Below are 16,033 nucleotides of genomic sequence, written 5' to 3' on the forward strand. Positions count from 1 at the left end.
TTCATACATGTTAGGCAAGCACTCTACCACTAAGCCACATTCCCAGCCCCCTTTTTTTCTTCAAGTAAAAGCATGGTGCTCACTCCTTGACTAGGTTGGCATGTGGTCTGACTGCCACATGCCTCATGCCACACTGCTTAGAAGATGCAAAGCAAAATGCACCCTTGAATGGTGTAGGAGAGAAAAATGAGAAGTCACTCGATGTGTGTGAGTTTCAGGCAGGCGTACTGGGAGACACTGATTGAGGGGAGCTCACTGCCTTGACAGGAGTCTGGACGCTCTGCTGCCTTCCACATGGAGAGTGCGCATGTGGTGAACAAGGCTGTTCCCATGGGAAGCACTCTTATTGCCATGCGGGCGCCTTCCCACCGTAGGGCTGTGGACGACAGAGAGCAGTAGGTGTCTAGGAGGAGCTGGATCCAATCCAGGTGTGGCCCTGGGGTGCTGTTGGTACGCTAGGTGCTCAGGAAAGTTCTAAATGAACAGATGACCCCTGAGTCAAGGTCAGGTGTGTGCATGTGTGTTTTTTCATTCACTGAAGGAAAAGCATCAGCTGAGTGTCCATTTTGCCATTTTCTGTGCTCTGAGCTGAGAATGTACTCAGACTCGGTCCATTCTAGCTCCAGTCTTATATATTATCCTAAACACTAGTAAGGCCCCAGAGATGGTGGCGAGGAAAGGTGACCTGCTGCCTCTTGACTTAGGGTTTGGGGGGATTCCACATCATACTGTGGCCTCCAGTGACTTGAGAGACAGAACACTTGGGCACAGTGCCCGATGTCTGTAATCCTAGCTGCTCAAAGCCAACCCAGGCAAGAAAGTGTGTAAGATATATGTATATATATATTTTTTGGCCAGTTCTGGGGCTTGAACTCAGGGCCTAGGCACTGTCCTTGGGCACTTTTTGCTCAAGACTAGGAGCTCTGCCACTTTAGTCACAGAGCCACGTCTGGCTTTTTCTGTGTATGTAGTTCTGGTTACTCAGGGCTTTATGCTGCTAGGCGAGCACTGTACCACTAGGCCACACTCCTGGCCCCTGTACGATTCTTATTTCCAGTTAGCCATGAAAAACGTGAGCTGTGGCTCAAGTGGTAGAGTGCTAGCGTTGAATACAAAAGCTCAAGGACAGCACGAGGCCCTGAGTTCCAGCCCCAGGACCGACACACATACCCAGTAAGAATGCAGAAATGCAGTGGTGTCCGCCACAGGCCTGTGCCCACTGTCGTTGCAGATGGTGGAGAGCATGAAGTACCCCTTCCGGCAGGGCATGCGCCTCGAGGTTGTGGACAAGGTCCAGGTATCCCGGACCCGCATGGCTGTGGTGGACACCGTCATTGGGGGCCGCCTGCGGCTCCTCTATGAAGACGGTGACAGTGACGACGACTTCTGGTGCCACATGTGGAGCCCCCTGATTCACCCCGTGGGCTGGTCAAGGCGTGTCGGTCATGGCATAAAGATGTCAGGTTAGCAGAGTCCTGGGCCAGCAGGCTGTTTCCCTAGGGCTTGGCAGGAGCATCTCCCCTGTACCCCATCTCCACCCCCTGGGGGACAGTGCCTGGTGTCTACATAGGCCGAGTGACTTGAGTTCATTCAGCTCTGCTTTGAAGAGGTTCCGTCAAGATCTGAACCTGCTGGGTGTGTTTGCTCATGCCTGTCATCCTACCTACTCAGGAGGCTGAGATCTGAGGATCTCGGTTCAAAGCCAGCCTGGACCCTAAAGTCCATGAGACTCTTATCTCCAACGAACCACCAGAAAACAGCAAGTGGCGCTGTGGCTCCAGGGGTAGGGCTGTAGCCTTGAGCTGAAGAGCTCAAGGACAGCATCCAGGCCCAAAGTTCAAGTCCCATAAAACATATTTAAAAAAAAAAATCAAAACCAACATTTTGAACCTTTTTGCCAGTGGCTTCAATGCCAAATGGAAGAGTCTGAGTCCCATGTGCTCTCCAAGCTCCAACAGAATGGTAGCCCATACCTGTAATCCCAGCTGCTTAGGAAAGTGAGATCTGAGGGTCCCTGTTTAAAGCCAGCCCCAGCAGGAAAGTCTGTGAGATTCATTTTCTTCATTCATTCATTTATTTATTCGTTCATTCATTCATTTATTTATTTTGGTGATGGGGCTTGAACTCTGTCCCTGAGCTCCTCAGCTCAAGGGCTACGGCCCTTTCCTTGAGCCACAGCCCCACTTCCCATTTTCTAGAGATTAATTGGAGATAAAAGTCTCATGACTTTGTTGTGCCCAGGCTGGCTTTGAACCATGATCCTCAGATTTCAGCCTCCAGAATAGGTAGGATTACAGGCGTGAGCCACAGTGCCTGGCATCCATGAGATTCTTATTTCTAGTTAACCAGTAAAAGGCAGAAGAGGAGTAGCTCAAGCGGTAGAGTACCAGCCTTGAACAAAAAAGCCAAAGAAGAGTGCTCTGGACCTGACTTTAAGTTCCAGGATTGGCACCCACACAAAAGAAAACAAAACAAAAGCTCTGGGCTCGACTACTCTGCCCTCTCAGTCGGGAGGGGTCCCTGGGGCACAGCCGAGAGCCAAAGCAGGGAAGACCCTTGGTTCTGAGGGCACTGCCCCTTAGCAGCCTTCAATCCTTTCCTCTTTGTCCCTCCCTCGGCCATCTCAAGAGAGGCGAAGCGACATGGCTCATCACCCCACCTTCCGGAAAATCTACTGTGATGCTGTCCCTTATCTCTTCAAGAAGGTAAGGTGCAGCCGTGACGTGCTTTTCCCCTGGGTCTCTCAGGCAGGGCTCAAGGAGCTTGGCTTCTCCTCAGAACGGTCCCTTCCTGTTTCCCGTGTCACCTGCTTCCTCCACCTCTCCTTAGGCCTTCCTCAACCTCCCCCTTCCTTCAAGGTGCGTGCGGTGTACACAGAAGGCGGCTGGTTCAAGGAGGGGATGAAGCTGGAGGCAATCGATCCTCTGAATTTAGGCAACATCTGTGTGGCAACCATCTGCAAGGTGAACGCTGGCGCCACCCACTCCACGTGGCTTGTGGCACACAATTCCACTGTCCACTTCTGAGGTCCAACATTGGCTGTTGCTTTGGTACCCAGATTGGTAGGAGTGGAGGGGCCTGGGGTGTTCTTTGCTTAGGACCTGCTTTTGTGTCAGGGTCTCCCAGGTGACAGGTGCAGACCCTGCCATACCAACCTTACCACTTCCTGCCACTTGCTGTCTCCTTTGCCTTTGGCTGTTGACCTGTTCCACAACCCCATCCCACTCCTGGCCTGAGAAGCAAGATACTTGGGATTGTCCAACCAGCTTGTCCCATGCTGCCCCCTGTCCCTTGGTCTCCCCACTAAGGACACAGAGGCAGCAGGACACGCAGCCTGCTATCCAGTGCATTGTTGTCTGACACTGGGTGATCTGCACTGGCAGAGCTCACCGTCCAGTGGGATCTGCCTGCCTCATGTCCCTGGCCCAGCTTCCTCGGGCCGAGGTTATGGTACAACATTGTCCACCTCTAGCTGGAATCGAAGCTCTGGGTTCGATTCCTCTAGGCCACGTATACAGAAAAAGCTCAAAGTGGTGCTGTGGCTCGAGCGGTAGAGCTCTAGACTTGATTAAGCTCAAGGACAGTGCCCAGGCCTTGAGTTCAGGGCCCAGGACTGGCAAAAAAACACACCAAAAAAAGAAAGTTCGCCTCATGCCCTTGGCTAGGTTCTCCTGGATGGCTACCTCATGATCTGCGTGGACGGGGGCCCCTCCACAGATGGCGCCGACTGGTTCTGTTACCACGCCTCCTCCCACGCCATCTTCCCCGCCACCTTCTGTCAAAAGAATGACATTGAGCTCACTACCCCTAAAGGTGAGGCCTGGGCGTGTGGGGTTTCGCGTGACGGCAGTGGCCTCTGCCCTGCCTGGGCTGCCCCAGCCCTGTGGCGGATGCACAGAGCTCAGAGCTCCCCCATCCCGGGCCACGGAGTCGGGAAGAGCCTGGGCAATGGCGTGCCGTCCTAGCGCCCATCCCCCATCCCAGACGGGTCCCCACCACGCTGCCTTGGCTCCTTTTGCTGCCTTGGCTCCTTTTCCCTGACGTGTTGAACCGCACTTCCTTCTTTGTTGTCCGCTCCTCCAGGCTATGATCCACAAACTTTCAACTGGGAGACATATTTGGAGAAAACCAAGTCGAAAGCGGCCCCCTCACGACTCTTCAACATGGTGAGGGTCCTGTGATGCGGGCACGGTGCCTTGGTGCCGCTCCCTTCTCCACAGAGAAGCCTGAGGAAGGGGCTTGGGGGCCAGTATCTGGGGAACCCTTTTCCAGTCCTTTCCCCCTACTCTGCCAGCAGCCTCCGTAGCCCAGGAGAGCCTGTTGGAGTGCAGCGCCGCCGTGTCGACAGCTGCCTTGTGCTCTGCTCACAGGACTGTCCCAACCATGGCTTTAAGGTGGGCATGAAGCTGGAGGCCGTAGATCTGATGGAGCCCCGGCTTATCTGCGTGGCCACCGTGAAACGGGTTGTGCACCGGCTTCTCAGCATCCACTTTGATGGCTGGGACAGCGAGTATGACCAGTGGGTGGACTGCGAATCCCCCGATATCTACCCTGTTGGTTGGTGTGAGCTCACTGGCTACCAGCTCCAGCCACCCATGGCCACAGGTCAGGCCCTCTTGTCTCCTCTCCACGGGGCTCTTTCTTTACTTTGTTTCTTCTGCCTTGTTCTTTCCTGCCTACTGCTTCCCCTCCCTGTGCCCAGCTCAGTCCTCTGGCCTGATTGACAAGTCTCCGGGCCCTTCTGAGCAGAGTGCCACCTGCTCCTGACACACGGCCCCTCTCCTCCGGCCCGCAAAGCACCTTCCTTCATGTGGCCCACCTGGCACATGCCCGGGCCCTTGTACACCCAGGTAAACTGCGGGCCGTCATGCAGCCTCCCCCCCATGTTCTTCCTTCCCACTCTAGCTTTTCCTGTGAGTGAGGGCAGGGGCCTCGGTTATGCCTGTGTCCTAGAACTCTCATCCCTTTCATCCTTGCCTTTCTGCTGTAGAACCATCCACACCGCTGAAAGCCAAAGAGGTTACAAAGAAGAAGAAGAAGCAGCTTGGGAAGAAAAGTAAGCAAAGCCCTTTCTCCTCCTGTCTCCTTGTCCTTTGGCTCCTTGCGTCTTTCATCCTGTGACTTTGAGGTCCCAGAATGTAGATAGGGCATTCAAGCTCTGCCAGTGTTCAGAATGCCAAGAAAAAGGGACAGGTGTTGTGTTTGAGAGGGAAAGGAAACAGCCACAACAGCTGGCTTCTAAGGTTTTGGCGTAGAGACCTCTTCCTTTTGGTAGGTTGCAACATACCCAGCTGCCAAGACTCCGCCTGGTTTGGGGGTCCGTCCTTGGCAGATCCTGAGGCCAGTACAGGATTAGGGGTCAGTAGGGGAGAGGGACAGGTGAGGTGACAAAGCTGTGCTCAGGTGAAGGCCCACGGTGACCAGGTGGCCACTGTGGCATGGCAGCGTGTGGGAAGAGGACATCCTGAAATGCAGCAAGGCTGAAGGAGGGACTGGGTCTCTGGGGAGAGCAGGGTTGAGATCATGAGGGGGGACAGTATGCCTTGTGGGAGCCTGGACACCATTCACAGTGGTGGGGCCCAGAGGGTGACAGGTTACAGGGGAGGAAATCGGAGCAGAAGGGAAATCAGCCACAGTGACTCCGGCAACTTTCCATGGGAGGACACCCCTGCCTGAGGCAGACAGCAGGTAGAGCAGAGACTCAGTCCAGACTCTCACTGCCCCGCTGCTGCGCCACCTGACCACTGGGTGGCATCAGCCCTTGATGGATCAGATCCAACTCTATTGCTGGTTTGATTCGGCTTTTATTCAAAGGGAAAAGAATTCTACAGACCAAGCCTCGGCCCCTCAAACAGGGCACCAAGAAGCCCCTGCTGGATGACGAGCTGCAGACCGAAGGCACAATCTCGTCACATGCCATTCCTGATGACAGTAAGTGCCGCCATGCTGGGCTGAGACGGGGCCGATGTGCTCACACTCAGAGGCTCTCTCCTTCCCCTCCTGTCACGAGAGAGGAGGGTTAAATTAGCAGGGAATTCTCTGGCCACCAAGAGGTCTGGAGAGTCTCACAAAACACTTCCCTGGGGCTGAGAGCATTGCCTAGAGGTATAGTGCTTGTCTGGCATGTCTGAAGCCCTGGGTTCGATTCCTTAGTATCACATAAATAGGAAAAGCCAGAGGTAGCACTGTTGCTCAAGTGGTAGAGTGCTAGCCTTGAGCAAAAGACACTCAGGGACAGGGCCCAGGCGCCGAATTCATGCCCCAGGACTGGCAAACAACAAAACAGACAAACAAAGCCACTTCCTGTCGAGACATGAAGGAAGCTGAGTTCTCCTCCAGCAGGGTCCAGCACCTGCACAGCCTGCCTCGCTGAGGCACAGGAGGGCGGACAGAGGTGGCTCTCCCGCCTCCCGAGGGCCCCCACCTGGCCCAGTCCCCCACACTCATCCCTGCTCTCCTGCCCCTCCCCGCAGTCATCACGGTGTGTGTGAAGGAAGAACATATAGATGCCGCCTCCCCTGACAAGGCTTCGGACCCCGAGCTTCCTGTCCCCATCAAGAGCATCAAGCAGGAGAAGGACAGCTGAGCCTCCTGCCTCCAACCTGGCCCCGCTACTGCCACCCGTCACACTTGCATCCGGACACGGAGCGTGTGTGGTACGGGGGGCTGCGCACTGGAGGCCCTGCCTCTGCGACTGTGCCGGCTGAGCCCCAAACTGCTCGAGTGATCCTCCGCAGCCTCAGGTCCCCAAGCCGGCACAGTGGCCGCCACCCTCCCTGCACACCTGCCACACCCTCCACACGGGCCCGAAGACAAGATGGTGTGTGAGCCGCTTGTGTGCGTGGCCAAGCAGAGCCTCATGCAGGTGGCCCGTGCGTGGCTCAGGACGCGGGCATCCAGTCACCATGGCCGGAGCATTTTGGGGCAGGCTCCTGGGGGTGGAGTTGCTCAGAGCAAGGCCCCTTGGCCAACCCCAGGTGGGAGCCTAGGGGCAGCCTCTCCCCGCCTGGTCTCGTCAGCGCCCTGGCCACCCTGCAGCAGGCAGGGAAGCAGTGGCTAGGCCTCCACCTCTGTTGGGGTGGGCACTGACTCCCATTCCCTAAAGGGGCAGTCTGCAGCCGTGGGGCTCCCTCCCCTGGCAGGCTTGGTGGTGTGCACTAGGCCAGGCGCTTGCTTCCCCTGTCAGCAGGCCCAGAAGGTGGTTAGCCAGGTGCCATCGGCGTTCCCAGCCGAATGTAACCTCTGGGGCCTCGCTTGAGTTAGACCTTGTGTTTAGCCCAGGTTAGTTAGGGCCTCGATCCAGGGTATGGCAGTGTGGTGGCAATAAAGAAGGAGCTTTTCCACAGAACTTCTCGCGTGAGGAGAGTGGGGAGCATGGCAGGTTCATTCCCCAGCTCATGGGTCTCCTTAGCTCCTCACTTTCCTCCCTGCCTGCCCTCGAGAAGGTCCATGTCAGCTACTTTTCTGTCTCTCCTGTCACTTCCTGGAAATCAGGGTAGAGCCAGCTGCAGCCTGAGCTCTTCCCCTCCACCTCCCTGTGTTCCCTCAAGCCCTAGCGCAGGCCGCTTGTGCCTCAGCTGCCAGCTGCTGCACCCCAGCACCCTTCTCAGGGTGCAGGCCAGCCCTGAGATGAGACACGGGTATCTGGGGGGACAGTGTCAAAGAGAACTTGCTTTCGTCTCCTCTGTGGAAGGTACTAGGCAGCCCACACGATAGACCCAGGCCTCAAAAGGGACGTTGACCCAGCCAGAGTAGCTCAAAGTGTAATAGGTTTAGAGAAGGAAAACCCCAGGAGCGAGCTGAGCCCAGGTCCAGTGGGCTGGGCACCCCTCTCCCTTCCTGGGGCACACCAGGCTGAGACTGGAGGCCACAGATTTGTGGCCGGAGAGGACCTGGCGATGTGCTCTGCTGCCCACCTAACGGGATGGTTCTAATGGACTAGTTCCTGGAAAAACTGGTATGTATGCCGTTTGGCTTTTTGTTTCTTCCTGAGGGTAGAAGCCATGTACAAAATCCCATCCTCGGAAGGCAGAAGTGGAAGACATTTTGGCCTGTGCTGGCTCCCCAGTCTCCTCGTGTGAGACAGTCACTTCTAGTTAATGTCTGATTTGTCAGAGTTGCGTGCCTTGTAGAATGCATTCTGACATGTGAGTTACTACCCAGAAGGGAGAGCAATAAAAATTGTCACTTGTCACACCACTTGAAAGCCCTGTCTCCATGCCCACCACATGTTCTACTGTCCTTTGGCTTCTGTCCCCTCTTCAGTGCTACTAGTTCCCGAGTGGAGCCCAGGTCTGTGTCTGTACCTCAGGGTATTTGCCTTGCCTTAGTTTCATGGACCAAAAGAAGTCAGAAAGCTCTGCTCCCTGGAGACTTTGGGACCTGGCCCACTCCCTCCAAGGCCCAACCTTGTCTGCACTTCAATGTCTTCTCTTGATTGCAGTTCTCCTGGCACTGGACCTGAAGGCTGGTGTCCGCGGGGCCTTCCTGGCTGTCCACCCTGGGCAGACTTCAAAGACAGCCACCGCAGCTTTCACCCTCTGGCCACGGGCACTGGGTGGAGTGGCACAACTAGCCCCGACCCTCAGGTTCAGCCCAGCGAGCCACCTGAGGAGGAAGTCAGGTTACAGGAGTGGGCAGGTGAGAACGTGAGGCAGGAGTTTATGGGTAATGGGCAAAGATGTTGACATGGTGGCTTAACAGTGATGGCCCCTCAAGTGACGTCACACGTCGGCACCCTTGTCCATAAGGAGGAGATGAGCAGAGTGCCGTGCTTCACCCTGCTCACCCCAGTCACCTGTGCTCACTGCATTCTTCACGCAGCCACAGGAAGTGCGGCTGTGGCTCACGTGGTAGAGCGCTAGCCTAGGGAAAGCCCAGGGACAGTGCTCAGGTCTGGCCAAAAAAAAGAGGGGGGGGCTGGGAGTTTGGCCCAGTGGTAGAGTGCTTGCCTAGCACAAAGACCTAGGTTCGATTCCTCGGTACCACATACATAGAAAAAAGCCAGAAGTGGTGCTGAAGCTCAGGTGCTAGAGCTTTAGCCTTGAGAAAGTCCAAGGACAGTGCTCAGGCCCTGAGCTCAAGCCCAGGACTGGCAAAAAAAAAAAAGAATGAAACCCAAGGCTCCGAGAAGTAGGAGTGGCTTAATGCCTGTGAGCCTGGCTCCTTAGGAGGCTAAGATCTGAGGATCACACTTTGAAGCCAGCCTGGGCAGGAAAGTCTGTGAGACTCATCTCCAATTAACCACCAAAAAATGCTAGAAGTGGGGCCGGAAGTCTGGCCTACTGTATGTACCACATACATAGAAAAGCCAGAAATGGTGCTGGGGTTCAAGTGGTAGAGCACTAGCCTTTAGAAAGCCCAAGGACTGTTTAGGCTCTGAGTTCAAGCCCCAGGACTGGCAAAAAAAAAAAAAGCCAGAAGTAGAGCTATATATAACTCAAGTGGCAGAATACCAGCCTTGAGGGGGAAAAAAAAGGCTCAGGGATAGCACCCAGGCTCTGAGTCAAAGCTCCAAGACCTGCACCAGAAAAAAGAAAGGAGGAAGCTCATGTCTGTAGTCCTAGCTACTCAGGGGGCTGAGATCTGTGGATCATGGTTCAAAGCCAGCCCAGGCACTAAAGATCAAGGGACGCTTATCTCCAATTAACCACCAGGAAACCAGAAGTATTTGCTGTGGCTCAAGGGGTAGGGCAGTAGCCTTGAGCTGAAGAGCCCAGGGACAACATCCACGGCCAGAGTTGAAGCCCCACGACTGACAAAAAAAAGAAAAGAGAAAAGAAAAGGAGACTCAGAGAAATCCATCCCAGGAAGGATAACTGACCTGGTCAGTGAGACACCCACGTGTACCCCCACCCCAGCAGCTGGCAGATTTCTGGAGGTGGCCCAGGGGTGACTACCTGTGCAGGGGGAGCAGCTGGCAGTCACAGTGGAGGGGATTTCCGCTGAGGTCGATGAGCTCCAGCTGGCTGAGGCTGGATAGGGCCGGCAGGACTCGGAGTTGGTTCTTCTGCAGGTACAGGCTCTGGAGCCCTGGACCGAGGCCAGAGAAGGCCCTAGGAGATATCTGCACGGAGGAGGTTCAGGGCGTGGTGTGAGCTCAGGACAGGCTGGCTGTCTGTCCCAGGTCTGAGAGGGAGCTCCATCTCCATCTTCCCAGGAGAAGAGGAGAAGGTGCAGAGACAACATGGCCAGGCAGGAAGGGTGGTGCTGGGGTCCAAACCCAGGCTGCCCTCATTTCCAAGTCGTTCCAGTGCCAGTTCCTAGTTTGGTGTTTTTGTTTGCTTTCTTGCTCTGTCTGAACCCCACCTCTACATATTCTCTTAGGGGGCTCTCAGCAGTCACACAACCTAAAATCTGGCACCGATGGGTGGTGAATGTAAGCCTCCACCCAGCACCCACCTGCTCCAGGCCACTGCTGTTCAGAAAGAGGTGCTGCAGGGACCTGCCCACAGGTTCGAAGGCGCCATCTTGCAGGGCCCTGAGTGGGTTCCCTGACAGTTGCAGCTCCAGGAGGGCAGGCAGCCCCTCCAAAGCCCGTGTGGGCACCTCTCGCAGCTGGTTCCTATCCAGGTACAGCTTCTCCAGCTCCCGAGCCGGCCCCAGTGCCCCAGGAGCCACCTGGCTGATGCGATTTCCACTCAGGTAGAGCCAGCGTAAGGCCCGAGCCGCGGCCAGGTCTCCGGGGACCAGGCGGTCCACCGCGTTGTCCTGCAGGTGCAGAGAGAAGAGGCTGGGCAGGGCGCTCAGGGCGGCCCCTGGCACCTGCTGGAACCGATTTCGCTCCAGGTGCAGGTAGCCGAGGCGGGGGGCCCCTTCGAGGGCGGCGGCGCTGAGCCCGGAGAGCTGGTTGTCAGAGAGGTAGAGGTAGACCAGGCGATCGAGGCCCGCCAGGGCGCCGGCCTGCAGCTCGGCCACGCCGCAGTGCTGCAGGTGCAGCGACAGCAGGTGCGGCAGGCCGGGGAAGGCGGCGCGCGGCACCGAGGGGAAGTGGTTCCGCTGCAGGTCCAGGAGCTGAGTGCCGTCGGGGAAGCCCCGGGGCACCGTGCGCAGGCCGCGGCCAGCGCAGCCGGCGTGGCGGGACTCGGAGGCGCAGGCGCAGGCCCCGGGGCACGGCGTGGCCGCGGCCTCCTCCTGCGTCGGGGGGCCTGGAGGGGCGCGGGGTCCCCCCGCCGCCGGCTTCGCGTCCTCCCCGTCCTCCCCGTCCTCCCATGCCGCCTCTCCTGGGCAGCGCAGGTCCGAGGGCCGCAGGGCGTCCAGGGCCTCGGCCCGCAGCCTCCGCGGACCCCGGCACGCGCCATCTGCGCGCACGCGCGCCCGCGCCAGCCACTCGAGCAGCGGCCGCGCCTGGCAGCCGCACCACAGCGGGTTGCCTTGCAGCCGCAGGCGGCGCAGCTGGCCCGGGCCCTGCAGCGGGGGCAGCGTGTCCAGCTGGTTTCCTCGGAGGTCCAGGGTGTGCAGGCGCGGGCAGTGGGCGAAGGCCCGCGGCCCCAGCGCCTGCAGGGCCCCGTGATCCAGCCTCAGCTCTCGCAGGCCCGGCAGGGCCAGCCCATCCTCCTCGCCCGCGTAGGTGAGCGGGTTGTGGCCCAGCTCCAGGCGGGCCAGGCCGCGGGCCTGGGAGAGCGCGGCCCCGGGCAGGGCCTGCAGCTCGTTGTGGTGCAGGCCGAGGCGGCGCAGCGCGGGCAGGCCGGCCAGGGCCTCGGGCGCCAGCACGCTCAGCGCGTTGTGCGACAGCCGCAGCCAGCGCAGGCGCAGCAGCCCCTGGAAGGCCATGGCGGGCAGGTAGACCAGGGCGTTGTGGGCCAGGTTGAGCGTGGCCAGCGCGCCCAGGGCCCCGAACGTCCCCGGCCGCAGCTCCTCCAGTAAGTTTCCCTCCAGCTCCAGCCGCCTCAGCGAGCCCAGCCCGTCCAGTGCTTCCTGGGGCAGCGAGCTCAGGCGGTTGGCGGCCAGGTTGAGGAGGAGCAGGCGGCCCAGGCCTCGGAAGGCGCCTTCGGCCACCAGCTCCACCCCGCAGTGCCGCAGGTCCAGGTGCGTGAGGTGAGGCAGGGCCTGGAAGGCGGCTGGAGGAAGCGCCCTCAGCATGTTGCCCTGGAGGTCCAGCCTCTGGGTCAGCTGGGAGGGAGAAATGGAAGATTGGCACCGCTCCGTCCCGCTCCTCCCCAGCGTCCTGGGGCTCCCCAGCGCCAAGCACCCCAGCACCCACCGTGCTGTGTCCCCCCTCCACCCTCTCCCCCCTCCACCAGCTCCTAACTCCATAGGCCGAGGCTGCATCCTACCCTGTGCAACCCCAGTTCTGTGCCACAGGGCCTGTAAAAAACTCATTTGTCGATGGGCCTGTAAAAAACTCATTTGTCGATGGGCAACTGTTCGTTTGATCACCCAGGGGTGATAGGCTGTCCGCCATTCCTGGTTATGCTTTCTATTTCACAGATGTGACAACTGAACTCTGAGAATTTGGAGCGCTCTCTCACTCTCTGTCCTGTGGACTTCCCTGCCTGGGCTGGCTTTGAACCTCCATCCTTAGAGGTTAGCTTCCTGAGTAGCAGAATTGCAGGCAAGAGCCACCAGCCCTGGCCAGCCCAGGCTCTTGCGACCCGCTCTGGCCCATGCTCACCTCAGGGATGGTGCTGGGCACCTCCGTGAGGTTCTGATGCCGGCAGGCCACGTGCCTCCTGGAGTTGTCACAGATGCAGGTCTGCGGGCAGCCGTGAGCAGCTGCGTGCCAAGCTGGACCTAACAGCAGCACCAGCAGCAGCAAGGGACGTTGGGTGGAGCTCTGAGGCCTGGGAGAGAAAAGAAGGTGGGGTTCGCAGGAGCAGGGCCCTTCATTAAGCCCCAGATACAGTGCCGCTGTAGGCTCCTTGGCCTAAGATCCCCTCCGAGCCTTCTACCTTTGAGTCCCGGGAAAGTGTCATGGCGGGCCCTCCTCCCTTACCCTTTCACAGGAGCTTCTGTTTTCAACCCTGATTTGTATGGGAGGAAACAGCTCAGAAAATGGGTCCTGAAGAGAGTCCTCTTGACTCTAGCACTGAGGACTGACTGGCTGTCAGGATGACTTTGGGGTTCCGAGCGCGTTGCTTCTCTGGTCCAGTGCAGGCAGCCTGTCCTTAGGGACAGTGCAGCTTTCCCTTAGCATAAAGGCCCCACCTGAAGGTGGGATGGTAACAGGAGGAAATGACCCAGGCTTTGCTCAGATGGCAAGCCACGCTGGCAGACTAGTTGTTGTGCCATGTGAGACCCTGAGTGAGCCTCCTGGCTGCTCAGAGCCACACTAACAGCAGGCAAGCAGCTCAGACCTCCTCATTACTCTGTCTTCCCTTCAACTCAATGCCATCTGCTGACATGGGTGGGACAGGAGACTAAGGGTTTGGCTTTTAGAATGTGCTCTAAGCAAGATGTCTGTCCATCTGCCCACCCACCTACCCATCTATGCATCATCCATCCATATATATTACCTCCCCCTCTCTCCCCATCAGACCCCTTCATGTCACAACTAGAGCTCATGCCTTAGGAACACTGCATCCACCACAGCTCTCCTGGCCTCCTATGTGTTCCCCTCACCACACAGCAACCACAGGCAATTTTTAGAACACAGAACCCTGACATGTTGGGTTGAAAGCCTTCCCATATCTCCTTCAGTCCTGACTACTGGAAATCTTCATTCCTGATTCTGCTAAGTCCTTCCTGCACATACTTGCTGCACAGGCCAAGTTCTCTCCTTGCTACCTGGGTCACCTAACTTGCCCAGGTTGCCTTCCTGTCAGCTTATATCACACAAGGCCTGGCTGCTGTTTGCCTTCCACCCCTCCCCCCTTTACTGCTTCCTAGATCACCACTACTTGCTTCTTTGGGTCCTGGGGACTCCGTGTCCCCCCCCGCTGCCCCTGCCATGGGCTGAATGGCCCTCTCTAGTGTGTTCATGTTAGAGCAGAGGGTCCCCCAGACAGATCCCTGAAGTGACAAGAGTCCCTGATCCAAAGACTGGCTCTGTGTCTGCTGCAAGGCCTCAGTCCACGGAGCTCATTCCCATGCGCGGGCTTCCTTCCCTGGGACCCACCTCTGGGAGCGAGGAGGAAACATTCAGAGTCCCTCCACCAGACCAAGGCAGAGAAGGCTTCTCTGTTGTTGTGGCCATTGGCAGATCCACAGGTCCTTTGCACCCTTGGGGCCCAAAGACTTACCCCTCCATGCCGCTGGGAGCTGCCGGCAGTCAGGAGGCGCAGCACGAGAGAAAAGCCAGCAATGGTCCCTGCCTGGACTCCGGCGAGAGCCCCCCTCCTTGGCCCACAGGCCTGGCAGCAGGGACAAGGCTGAATGGAAAGCATTGTGAGCAGCCTGCAGTACTGGGGCTTCCCCAGGCTGTGGGCAGGGAGTGGGGGCAGTGGCTGGCATTACAGGGCCTCCGGTCCACTACAGACCAAGCAGCACAGGCCTGGCCACAAGCCTTAGGCTGGCCAGCAGGGCAGGTCCCTAAAGAGCCATCCTGTGGCTCAGCAGACCAGGAGGTCCTGTAGGTCCCGTGGTACCCTGGGCAGGCTCAGTACCCTCACCAAGCCTGTTCCTAACTTCTGAAAACAAATCCAGGGTGAGCGCGGCGTGGAGGGGATACCTACACTGCCAGCGTTTGGGAGGCTGAGACAGGGAAGACTTCCACTCCGGGCCAGGCTGGGCCACACAGTTACATCCTGTTCTTACACGAATTCTAATGCAACTTGAAATAAATGCAACTTGTTCATAAAGCTGCCTTAAGGGTTACGGTAGGAACCCGAGAGTGGTTACCCCTTCCCTTCCTGTTGGGACACTTTGGGGAACTGCACCTGAGCTTTTTTGCGCTATGCTAGTGCTCTACCAGTTCCAGCCACAGCACCACTTTTGGTTTTCTGGTGGTTGAGTCTCAGACTTTCTTGTGAACTGCAATTTCTCCATCTCAGCCTCCTGAATAGGATTACAGGTGTGAGCCACCAGTGCCCAGCTATTTGGACTTTTTGCCAATCCTTGGGCTTGAACTCAGGATCTGGGAACTCTCCCTGAGCTTTTCTGTGCTCAAGGCTAGTGCTCTAGCTCTTACATTAAGCCCGGGGCTTCATGCATGCTAGATCACATTCCCAGCGTATTCACATTTCAGTGCTTGACTTGGCTGATGTCTCCCATGGGATTGCTCCCCTCCCCTCCCACCACTTCCAGGGTTTGAGTTCAGGCCCTTACTGCTCACTTAGCTGGCACCCTACCATTTGAGTCATACCTTGAATCTCGAGACCTTTTCTGCCTAGGCTAGTTTATCACAATGACTCTCCACATCTCTGCCCAAGTAAGTAGAATTACAGGTATGAGCTAAAGAAGTCAGATTACTGACTTATTGAGGTAGTCTTTATGTAGCTCAGGCTGGTCTCAAATTGACAATATTCCAATACTTTAGCCTCCTAAGTAATAGAAAATGTTTTAGATTTTTTTGGGGTGTGGTAATTAAGGTTTGAACTCAAACTTGCTAGGTAAGAACTCTACTACCCCCTTAGCCTTTTGATTTATTATGTATAGGTTCTTTGATTTTTTTTTTTTTTTATTGGCCAGCCCTGGGCTTGAATTTAGGGCCTGTGCTCTGTCCGAGCTTCTCTTTTGCTCAAGGCTAGTACTTTCACCATTTGAGCCACAGTGTCACTTCCAGCTTCTTCTGTGTATGTGGTACTGAAGAATGGAACCCACAGCTTCATACAGTGGTAGAGGCAAGCACTCTACCACTCGGTCACATTCCCAGCCCAGATTCTTGGATTTTTGTGATGTGACCCTAGAAGATGCGAGGTTTTACTTGTGAACAAAGACTGGACAGCATTCAGAGAGCTACTAGAGGAGCCACAGCCCAGAGTTAGACAACGGGTGAGGTAAAGCTGGTACCATCTCAGCACCTCCGCCAACCAGTCAGGTGCTCCGACCTTCCCTCTCTTGGCACACTCCAGCTCTCTTCATAGGGCTGCTGGCCCTCTGGCAGGTGGAGCCCGTATGTTCTGAGACCCAGTAATGTGGCACTGGAGGTGAAAGA

General features: G+C 57.0%; 2 protein-coding genes across 2 annotated transcripts in view; one reads left to right on the plus strand and one right to left on the minus strand.

The window, feature by feature from the left end:
• Positions 1-8,199, plus strand: part of L3mbtl2 (L3MBTL histone methyl-lysine binding protein 2) — a 24,542-nt gene extending 16,343 nt beyond the window's left edge. The window contains exons 10-18 of the mRNA XM_090328796.1: positions 1,232-1,463; positions 2,629-2,705; positions 2,859-2,963; positions 3,666-3,813; positions 4,084-4,166; positions 4,371-4,605; positions 4,991-5,056; positions 5,815-5,931; positions 6,474-8,199. Coding sequence (XP_090184922.1) covers positions 1,232-1,463; positions 2,629-2,705; positions 2,859-2,963; positions 3,666-3,813; positions 4,084-4,166; positions 4,371-4,605; positions 4,991-5,056; positions 5,815-5,931; positions 6,474-6,586 — 1,176 coding nt within the window. The 3' untranslated portion in view covers positions 6,587-8,199. The remainder of the gene's footprint in view (positions 1-1,231; positions 1,464-2,628; positions 2,706-2,858; positions 2,964-3,665; positions 3,814-4,083; positions 4,167-4,370; positions 4,606-4,990; positions 5,057-5,814; positions 5,932-6,473) is intronic.
• On the minus strand, positions 5,919-16,023 carry Chadl (chondroadherin like). Its single transcript, XM_090328795.1, has 6 exons — positions 14,181-16,023; positions 12,614-12,782; positions 10,402-12,111; positions 9,900-10,066; positions 8,409-8,607; positions 5,919-6,000 (listed from the first exon to the last, which is right to left on the minus strand). The coding sequence occupies exons 1-5, from the start codon at positions 14,186-14,188 to the stop codon at positions 8,421-8,423; spliced, it is 2,241 nt and encodes a 746-aa protein (XP_090184921.1). The 5' UTR covers positions 14,189-16,023; the 3' UTR covers positions 5,919-6,000; positions 8,409-8,420.
• Positions 16,024-16,033: the final 10 nt, after the last annotated feature.

The sequence above is a fragment of the Megascapheus bottae genome, chromosome 2 (assembly GCF_031878675.1).
Source record: "Megascapheus bottae isolate mThoBot1 chromosome 2, mThoBot2.hap1, whole genome shotgun sequence".
Taxonomy (NCBI): domain Eukaryota; kingdom Metazoa; phylum Chordata; class Mammalia; order Rodentia; family Geomyidae; genus Megascapheus; species Megascapheus bottae.

Bases quoted from the DNA above. Each gene is read 5' to 3' on its own strand.
- Chadl (XM_090328795.1), bottom strand. The intron at 10,067-10,401 runs GTGGGTGCTGGG...TCCTCCGTGCAG, and splicing joins ACAGCAGTGGCCTGGAGCAG to ATATCTCCTAGGGCCTTCTC. The intron at 8,608-9,899 runs GTAGTCACCCCT...CTTCCTCCTCAG, and splicing joins CAGCTGCTCCCCCTGCACAG to GTGGCTCGCTGGGCTGAACC.